Here is a 10764-nt window from a genome sequence, read left to right on the forward strand (position 1 = left end):
ATCTTGTTAAGGATGGTTGTGAGCCACCATGTGGCTGCTGGGATTTGAACTCTGCACCTTTGGAAGAGCAGTCAGATGCTCTTACCGGCTGAGCCATCTCACCAGCCCCTAAAACTAGTTTCTTCACGCTTCCAACATAGGCTGAAGACCATCATCTCTCCAAGAATCCTCCAGGGTGACAGGGCCTGAGACACCTGCCCTTGTAGACTGAACAGCTACTAAAATCTTGGGCTTCCCAGTGAGTTAGTTATTAGTGTACTACAGAAATGAACTGTGTATGCCAATCTATCAAGCCCTCTATTAACATATACTCACTCTATTGAAGCAGTGGTTTTCAACCTTCTTAGTGCTTCCACCTCTAAGACAGATCCTCATGTTGTGGTGAACCCTAAGCACTAAATTTTCATTGCTACTCATAACTGTAATTTTGCTGCTGTTATGGATCATAACATAAATATCTGAGATGTGAAAGGGTCACTCAATCCCCAAAGGGATTTTTTTTTTTCAGGAACCATTCACTTTATTGTTTTGTAGTAAGACAGAACTTTGACCAGGCAGCTTTCCTCAAGGAGCTGCCACAGCCAGCCAGCTTTTAAAAGGTTACCAGGTGACCGTGGAAACCAAACAAGGGAGGCAATGCATGGTGCCCTCATTATTCATACATGAAACCTGGTATCCCTTTCTCACCAGGCCAGCCAGGTGCTCTTCCCACCTCCCCTTCCCTCACTCTGCCAATGGTCACATCCTACAACTTTATCATCTCCTCCCTTGGCCCAGGTGTCTCCCTGCTCACTCACTTCCTGCCGTGATGGAGATCACACTTGGTCTATGAACACTAAGCAAGCACACCATNGCCCAGCTGTGCCTCCTGGCTACTCTGTATCAGTAATATCATAGTTAAGGGACCAACTTGAACAGGACATCATTACTCCTGTGTACCAACTTCAGGACAAAATGGTCCTGCTCGGAGCCACACACACCCCTCACTGTGCCGTCTCCTGCTGCTCCAGGTGCCTAGGATAGATCCAGTGTACCTACTTCACACTAGGGTTCATAAGTCATCTCCATTTCTTTGACTAGTGACTCAAACATGCAGGTACTTACCATCCTGTTATTGATATTAAAAAGAATCAAATACATCCATGAACTTATTAATATACAAGTCAAGTTGTTGCAAACCAGGTTGAGAACCACTGCTCCAGAGACTCTTAATACACAAAATGTCCTCCTTTCTCGTAGGAAATTATACTTTCTTATAGGGAATTTCCTTTAGCTATACCCTAAAACTGGTGGGTTTTGTTTTTACGTTTTTGGGTTTTGTTTTCAGGTTTTGGGGGTTGGGAAGGCAGTTCATGTGGCCCAGCAATTAAAGATGACCTTAAATTCCTGGTTCTACCCTCACCTCCTAAAGTACTGAGGTTATAGGCATGAACCACCACATGCCTACTCAGATGAATCAGTATGTTTGTCATGCAGTTTTAAATACGTTCTACTTTCCACTGTTTTCTTGATTACTTCACAGCTTGGGTTTCTGAACATATTTTTTTTCTATTTGTTTACTTTTTATTTCCAAATGACCAGAAAACAAGATTTGGCATCACCAAATTCACTCTTTAAATGTGTAGACTAAATTGGACATGGTGGCACACACCTTTAATCCCAGTCCTTGGGAGGCAAAGACAAGCAGATCTCTGTGAGTCTAAAGTCTACATGGTGAGTTTTAGGACACCCGGGGCTATGATATATAGAGTCTGTATCAAGAAACTAAAAATAAAAAAAAAAAAAAGATCTGACTAAATATTTTCATGCTTCAAGGGCAAGAAGGTCTCCTTTATAACCTCACAGACCTTTTACTGCATTTTACATACAGCAGGTGATGGCGACTCGTGAGTGGATAAAGCAATTACTAAGATGAGTAGTCCACATACCTGAGGGTGTGTCTGAAGACTTTGTCGGAGAAAATTAGATCATGAGCACTGTAATCTAATGAAGAAACTGTAATGATTAGAATAATGAGTGATTCAAACTACGAGGGTTTGTGATGCCATTACTGGGAAGTCCTGGAAGGTAAGAGGTCTAGTGGAGGAAGTGGCAGCTGGTGTGTGCCCCTTGGAAGCTGAATCTTTTTTTTTTTTAATTAGGTATTTACTTTATTTACATTTCAAATGTTGTCCCCTTTCCTGACTTCCCCTCTGAAAATTCCCTATCCCCTCCCACCTCCCCCTGCTCACCAACCCACCCACACCTGCTTCCTGGCCCTGGCATTCCCCTATACTGGGGCTTAGAGCCTTCACAGGACCAAGGGCATCTCCTCTCACTGATGACCAACAAGGCCATCCTCTGCTACATATGCAGCTAGAGCCATGAGTCCCACCATGTGTGTTCTTTGGTTGGTGGTTTAGTTCCTGGAAGCACTGGGGGTACTGGTTAGTTCATACTGTTGTTCCTCCTATGGGGCTGCAAACCCCTTCAGCTCCTTAGGTTCTTTCTCTAGCACCTTCATTAGGGACCCTGTGGGAAGCTGAAGCTTAAACCTCTTCTATCGCAGTTTTTTTTCTTCTTATACAAGAAACAAATGGCCCTTGTGACACACTCCCACTCCAAAACTTGCTAGCTCCAAGCACAAATTGCACCCTCTGAAACCTGAGTCCAAATTAACTTTTCCCCATTTAAATTGTCTACTCAGGTATTTTGGTCACAGCACAAAACTAATAAATAGTAGAAAGCCAACAAAAGACATTTTGTAAATGAGGGATGGCAGGCTTAAAAAAAGAAGTATAACCAGAGTTTGTTAACTCTTGGTCTAAATGGCCTCTCAGTACTTGGGTAATTGTGAAAACCTGTTACCTCACAAATGAAAGTTTGTTTCATAACTCTTGAAAATTAATTATTAGCTTACCTTCTCTTCAAGAGTCAATTCTATTTGCTCTTAAACGATCAGATTTGGGAATTCAGACATCTTAGTTGCCAACTTTGCAACACTTTCCGGTGGGTGTCTTAAAGTTAACTACTTCTCCTCTCTTACTTCCAGGTTCCTTATCCAGAGAGCAGAGAATGTAACTATTCCATTACTACTTGGTGAGGTAGATATTTTACCCATTTTACGAAAGAAAACCTGAAGGGTCAGATGTTTAGAAAGACATGCAGTTTCTCGCAGCAGTAAAAAAACACATTTCCCAATCCAGAACTTCTATTCTCAAAACCAGTGCTTATAGTAAGCTAGTTGATTAATCCAGTCACGTTAACAGTAACGTGTTAAGGAATTAAAGTGTACCATTCATTCCCAGGTGAGCCAACCTCCGACAACCGCCTGAGTGACAATCGTGAGGCAGAGGCAGGCGGATCTCTGCGAGGACAGCCTAGTCTACAGAGTGAATAACAAGACAGCCAAGGCTACACAGAGAAACCCTGGCTCAAAAATAAAATAAAAATTAAGACTCCCACTTAAACGGACTCGCTCCAGGCAATAAAACACCAAAGCAGCAGACTTCTAGAACCAGGGTGCCCAGGCTTAGAAGCTTCCTCCTCAGCGGAAATGGCTGTCTACAGCGCACCCAAGCTCACTGACCTTGCTGCGGTGACCCCAGCCCCAAGGCTAGGCGACCGGTTAGGGCTCTCCCGCTTCCCAACGGGGTGAAGGGCCTGGCATCTAAAAATATCATCTTAGATAATCCTTCTTAAATGTGCCTTCGTCTTTTTCCTAAAAACAGACGCTGTCAACACTTTGGCCTCAATCAATCACAGCCTTGGCCTCCCGACTGATTCAGCCAGCGACCTGTCTGTCCCTTTCCAAGAATACTGATTTTCCATATTATTCCCCCTCACAGACCAAGTCAAGGCAGCCCGAGGAGGACACTGGACGTTAAAAGAAATCACCCAAGAATAAATCCCCGATTTTCTCGGCTGAGACGCTTCGGGGGGCGCATTCTATGACATTCACAAGGCTTTTCACTGCCCAATCAGTGACGGGCACCTCGTGACTCCAAAGCACTGCGCAACTGTGCCGCTGGGAGAACGGAGGAGGAGCCCCAAGGCGGGGCTCTCTGGGTCATCCCTCCCCGATGGCCCGCGCGTGCGCAGTGTCTCGCCTAGGGATCTCTTTCCCGCCGCTCACTCTAGGAAGCCAAACGCCAAATCTGTCCCCGCGCAGCTGCGGCCGCCGGGGCGCCCGCCCAGCCCGAGGCGCGCCTGCGCACGTCCCCACGCACGCTCCGGCGTACGGCGGCGGCCAGGGGTCGCGAGCCGGTGGGAGACCCGCGCGCGCGGAGCAACCCGGGGAGTCGGCGCTTCTTTCCCTCCCTCCCCCCACTCCCCTCCCCGCTCCCTTCCCCCCTCCCCAAGAATGTTCCGCTACGAGGTGAGTGGCTGCGACCGGAAGTGACCCCTCCCTCGCCCGCGCGCCCCCTTTTTTTTTTCCTCTGCTTGCCCGTCGCGCGGGTCTTGTGCTGCTGAGGAGGGGGCAGGGCGCGGACGGCTGGGAACCCCGCTTCGGCCGCGGGGCTCGGGTGCGGCCCTCAGCGCACCTCGGGGGGGGCGGGACTGGCGAGAGCCGGCCGCTGGCTTGCGGCGGGGAGAGCCCGTTAAGTGCGGTAACCCGAACCTTGGCTTGCGCCTCCGCTCGTGGAGCTGCCTTGGAGACCTGCATGGCTCCTACCCGGTGGTTTTTCCTGAGGCAGAATCCCCGGGGAATGCCCACGGAAGCGTTTCCCGCCCTGCACCCGGAACCCCTTCACCCGGATTATACACAGCCCTGTGCACGAGGGCAGCGGTCGGTCAAGTGGAGGGACCGGGACTGGCGGCCCTCGGGCTGAGACTTTAGTCGGCTTGGAGAGAAGGCTGGGAGTGGGGAGGGGGCGTGTCCCGTAGAAGTTCCTTCTAGGTGAATGGAGGAAAAGTGTGGGTTTGGTGACGTTGTTTGGAGAATGTAGCTGTTTGCTGACCGTCACTTACTGCTGTGTGACCTTGAGCAACTCCAAATCTTGGGGCGAAACAGACTCCGGATTTGTAGCTGAAGGACTGAGCTAGGGAAATCCTTACCGAGTCATCCTGATATGGTCCAGTAGATGATTGTGATTTTCATAAAGAGTTGCTAGAAGTTGCTTCTGGTGTGGAGGAGGCAGCTGCAGGGCTGCCTTTTTGGGGGGAGGAAGATTAGGTTAAAAAGGCCCTTAAAAGTTCCCAGGTAAGTTCTATCACAAGCTGTTCGACTAGAGTGTAGAATTCCAATTTGGAATCTTTGAACATTGGAAACAGTAGAATGCTTGGGTCTACATTTGTGACTCAACTCGCTTTTTGACTCTCACATGGGGAGAGATGATGAGATACTGTGAATAGAAGTTGCCAGAAGCAAAGAAAACTTAGTAAACTGAATAAATCTGAATTGGGATAAATGATTGAAATTAGGACATACCAAGCTTGTCTAGTGATCTTTACTCCCAGGAGACTGCGGCAGGAGAATCTAAGCCAGACTGTACCTAGAGAAATAGTAACTAAAACAAAATAAATTAGAGTATACCCAAAATGTGATGGTGTTTTTATTCAGCTTTCTAAAATCTTTGCTGTGTTTAATCCTCACACAAATTTCTTTCAAAGTTGTGTTTGGCTCAGCATTACAGTTTAAGGCACAGAGATTTAGTACCTAGTACAGAGTCCAAGACATAGTAGGTCCTCAAAAGGTGTCTGGGGGCTGGAGAGATGGCTGCTTTTCCACAAACCCCTGGTTCCATTCCTAGCACCCACATGGCAGCTCACAGCTTGTAACTACAGTTCCAGGGGGACCTAGCATCATCACATAGACAACTTTGTAAGTGTAGAAAGAAGTCGCGATGGTTTTTTAATGCTTAATTTAAATTGTAGCTGAAAATCATGGTGTTTTGCTTTCTGGCTAGAGTTTAGTCCTACAGGAAAGAGGAAGAAAGATGGACAGACTTAAAAGCATTGGGGAAGTCATGAGGGATGTCATGAGGAAAATGGAATTTTGTTGAAAAAGTTACATGAAACTCAAGATAATAAGGTGTTCATTTATAATAACCACTATTTCAAAGTGATATAAAGGAATTTTGTGTCATTAATTAGGCCCAACTTTAAATGACTACATAAATGTCTTGAGAAGTTAATCTTTTTTTTTCTTTTGTAGTCTTTGGAGGATTGTCCTCTAGATGAAGATGAAGATGCATTTCAAGGCCTGGGAGAAGAAGATGAAGAAATTGATCAATTTAATGATGATACCTTTGGGTCAGGTGCAGTTGGTAAGTGACATATTTTATACTGTCGTTGATCTCATCAAGGACTTTGGTGGTAGGTCAACCTCTAATGTGGGTTTTCTGTGTATACATGTGTGTGAGTGTGGGTAAGCGTGTTCCATGGCTGTCTTGTGAAGGCCAAAGGAAGATCTCAAGAGTTGGAGCTCACATTCTACCTTGTTGAGATAGGATCTCTCTTGTTTCTTCCACAGAGCTACATATTTAAGGATAGGTGGTCCAGAAATTTGGGTCATTCTTGTGCTCCGTCTTCTGTCCCAAAGTAGAATATTTGGATTACAGATGTTGACCGGTTCATCCAACTGTGTTCTGTGGGTTAGACTAAGGTTGTCTATCACAAGATTTGTGCATAAATTGGTTTTATTTACTCAGGTGAGCTGAGTGTTCTTCCTGACCCAGTTTTGTTTATATATGACTGCTATTACAGTCTTCACTAAGTAATAGCAATTCATCTTCTGTTCAGCTCACCAGGGCCTCTTTGCTTCACCTATAATAGCAGGTATTCTCAATTCTCCGTAGCTGTAGGTTGCCAATATAAGGAATTTAAATAATTGGAAAAATAGACATTTAAATGAGGTTGAAAGTAATCCTGGATAAAAGATGTGTTTGTAGAGAATTCAAGGAAAGCTAGTGGATGTATTGAAAATTCTGATGTAGTATGTAAGACATTTTAAAATTCACTTTACCCCAATCAGATGGAGGAAAATCTTGAGTTCTAGGCTAGCCTAGACTACATGGAAAAACCTGTGTCCCAAAAAAGGGGAGGAAAAGCCAGGCAGTAGTGGTACACACCTTTAATCCCAGCATTTGGGAGGCAGAAGCAGGCAGAGCTCTGAGTTCCAGGACTGTCCCTGTCTCACACACACCCTCAGAAGTGGAAGGAAGCTCTTAGGCGATCACTAGTATATTTCATAATAATTTCTACTGTCTCAGAAGTGTTTTCAGTACAGTGGAAACACTATACAAAGAATTTGGGTGATAAAATGTTCTCATAAATTAGTAAAAGTACTTTGAACAAGTTCAGAGAAAGTAGACGAAGGTAAAGTTTATACTTTAAAAGAGCAAGTAGAGTAGATGCCTGCCTGAAATGTAGATATTCCTGCTTCAGCTTGTGGAGTGCAGCAGTGACGGTGTGTAGGTTGGGGGCGTGTAAATATTTGTTATTTCTTTGAAATTGCCGAAGTTCAGTCTGTACAAGTGTTTGAAGTCAAATAATAAAGTCAGGAAAAATACAACAGCAGTGGGTTATCTCAAGATGTTCAGTACCAAAAAGCTTCAAAAATCTTACAGTGGCTACTGGTTTTGCAATAATTTTAAACAGTTTAAAGTTTTCAAGGCTCACAAAATTAAATGAAATGGCAAAAATGAAAGTTGTTTTTTTCTATCATTTACAAAAGTCAGTAGAAATCTAAAACTGTCCTGAGGGAGAGCAGCAAGAAATCTGCTAACAGTAGAAGCAGTGCTTGGTAGAGACAAGAGTTAAAGAATCTTGGAAGATATCCAGAGTTAGGAGATGAGATTGTTCAGGAGAATGACATGATCCAAGATGCTGTTGTCTGTCTCCATGGAGATTGCAAAGGAAACTATGTAGACTAGAATTGCAAGCACTGAGAAGTGATACCAATTGCAAATTGTATTTAGAAGATAGTTTAGCAGTAGTTCCTAAAATATAGTAAAAACTACAAACAGTATATACTTGTGTCAAGATTTTTCTATTAAAGTACTGTATAGAGTGTTACCATTTTCAGCAAGATCTTCAACATTAAAATGCATATGATTAACATACTTTACTGAGACAGCATAGTATGTTCTCGATTTTGAACCTTGACAAAATGATCTTTGCCTTCTCACTGACATTCAGAGTTTTTTTTTTTTTTTTTTTTTTTTTTTTGGTTTTTTCGAGACAGGGTTTCTCTGTACAGCTCTGGCTGTCCTGGAACTCACTTGGTAGACCAGGCTAGCCTCGAACTCAGAAATCCGCCTGCCTCTGCCTCCCGAGTGCTGGGATTAAAGGCCTGCGCCACCAGGCCCGGCTTTGGCATTCAGAGTTTTGACAGTGCACCCCCTCCGATCCTGTTTGTCATCACAAGATAGGAACGCTGAACTGAAAAGAATACTAGGGCCTATAGACTTATTTTATGTGATCAAGTAAAGGTCTTGGTGCAGAGTAAAGAGCAGTTAGTAGAATATAGAGGCAACCAGGTAACATGACTAGCTTACTTCTTACCTGAAGGGGAAGACTAATTAAGGACTTCTTTGCCAACAAAGATTATAATGGAAAAAAGTTTTTCAAAGGTCAACTTTGTAAATTGAAATTCTTTCTTCCTCTCTTTTTTGGGGGGAAGGGGTGGGGGGGCATGTGTTTTTTGTTTGTTTGTTTTTATTTTTTTGAGACTAGAGTTTCTTTGTATAGCCTTGGCTGTCCTGGAACTCTTTAGACCAGATTGGCCTTGAACTCAGAGATCTGTATGCTTCTGCTTACCAACTACCAGTGGTTAAGGTGTGGTAAACTGAAATTCTTAATTCCTTACATCTTTGTTATAGAAAAAATATAATATTCTAAAAATATTGCCTTCTAAGTTGATCTGTAAGTTCTTTGGAAAACCATTATAGAGAGACAGGGAATACAGAGTTCAAACCAGTGTGTAAAGTGTTGATTTGATGATTTGTAATTGTGGGGTCAGCACTTTGAATAATACCTGTTAGCATAGTGGATACTTTACATTACTGGCTACAAAAGTTCTGATGTCACCTTTCTATAAGAAACTTAACCCTTTGTCTTCTGCATAAAAAAGTTTGCATATCTCAGAGTAACAAGTGGTGTTACAGTAATCCCTATTCATTATCTGAAAATAAGTTTACACTTAAACTTATTTAAAGGAAGTCCAGACCTTTAATCCCAGCATTTATGAGCAGATACAAGTGGATCTCTGAGTTCTAGGCCAGCCTGGTCTACAGAGTGAATTCTAGGACAGCCACACAGAGAAACCCTGTCTCAATGTGTGTGTGTGGAGGGGGGGGGGGTTGTTACACTTACTTGGTGGTAATAGGCTCTATTCTCAATAATTTACATTTATTAATATTTATAGCAGTGTTTGTTTTTCCTGTACTAAAGATTGAACCAACTCCACACAAGGCAAGTGCTTTACCACTGAGCTATATCCCCAGCCCTAGTATTATCCTAATTTTAACAGATAAGGAAGCCATGGTGGCCAAGGGGTTCAGAAACTAAATGCAATTAGTATGAACTACTGGTTGTAGTACAGATGCATTTGGGGAAGTCTGAACCACTTTTATTTGGAAGAGCTTCATGTTCCTTCATCCTTCCACTTTTTGTTTTTACTTAGAAATAGCCTGAAGATAGGCTTTAGGTGTGGTAAAGTTTATAGAAAAGGTTCATTGGGGTATTCTGGTTTATTAGGTGAAGGAATGTCTCCTTCCTTTTTTTATTCTTCTTATCTATTTGACCAATGCTATACTTAGGTCAAACATTGGCATATAAACAACTATATTTTTAGTTTATTTGTATTCATGTTTTATTCATTTGTATGTACTTACTGTGTGTGAAGTTTTAATTTCACTTTTTATCATATGTATTTGTGTGGTCTATGTGTGTGTTCATGTTTACATGTGTGAGGATACAGAGGTTAATGTCAGGTGACTTCCTCAATCACTCTCCTACTTTATTTAATGAGATGGAAGTCTCTAGCTGAATCCAGAGTTTGCTAGTCTAGCTAGCCAACTTGGCCTCTGGATTCCTCCCCACCAACTCCATTACTGCTAGGATTACAGATTGGACACCCACTCAGGTTTTTATATGGGTTGCTAGAGATAGATTTGAACTCTTGACCTCATGTCTGTGTGGCAAGTGCTCTATCCATTGAACCATCTCCCCAGTTCCAGTCATGATTAGCCCTTGATATATAAGTATAGTTTCCCAAGACAGGGTTTTTCTGTGTAGCCCTGGATGTCCTGGAACTCACTTTGTAGACCAGGCTGGCTTCAAATGCATAGAGATCTGCTTGCTTGAATGCAGGGATTAAAGGCACGTGCTATTACCACCTGGTCAAATAATTTCTGTCTGAAGTGTATTTTTATTTTTGCCTTTTGAGTAAAACAAAGGTTTCTTTTCAGAGCTTCTCATAATAAAGTGGCTCCTTAAATTATTTTCTATAAGATGACATTTCAAGAAAAAGTGTCACTTGACCATGTACTTGGTTAAGGGGCTAAAAACCATACATGACAGATGACTTATGTATAGAAGCTTGGATATATTACAACTCTTGCCTTTTCTAGTGATACAAAGTGATCCATTGATTTAAGGATACCTTAGTGGGTCTGATGTGTTCCTTTCTTTCTAAAATAGCAGGCCTTAAGTCCTTTGACACCAAAATCTTGAATTTGGAAACCCTACCAGCTTAGGGTTGTTTTTGTTAAGAGTTCAAGCCCAGACTGGGCTACATATAGAGCTCCTCTCTTTTTTTTTTTTTTTTTTTTTTTTTTA

The 10764-nt window shown here is 42.9% G+C and overlaps 1 protein-coding gene across 1 annotated transcript in view; it reads left to right on the forward strand.

Moving 5' to 3' along the window:
* Positions 1 to 4185: 4185 nt before the first annotated feature.
* The window catches only part of Patl1 (PAT1 homolog 1, processing body mRNA decay factor), a 34396-nt gene continuing 27817 nt past the window's right edge, over positions 4186 to 10764 (forward strand). Inside the window, exons 1-2 of the mRNA XM_021197092.1 lie at positions 4186 to 4357; positions 6137 to 6248. Coding sequence (XP_021052751.1) covers positions 4343 to 4357; positions 6137 to 6248 — 127 coding nt within the window. The 5' untranslated portion in view covers positions 4186 to 4342. The remainder of the gene's footprint in view (positions 4358 to 6136; positions 6249 to 10764) is intronic.

Source organism: Mus pahari, chromosome 1 (genome assembly GCF_900095145.1).
Source record: "Mus pahari chromosome 1, PAHARI_EIJ_v1.1, whole genome shotgun sequence".
Classification (NCBI taxonomy): Eukaryota; Metazoa; Chordata; class Mammalia; order Rodentia; family Muridae; genus Mus; species Mus pahari.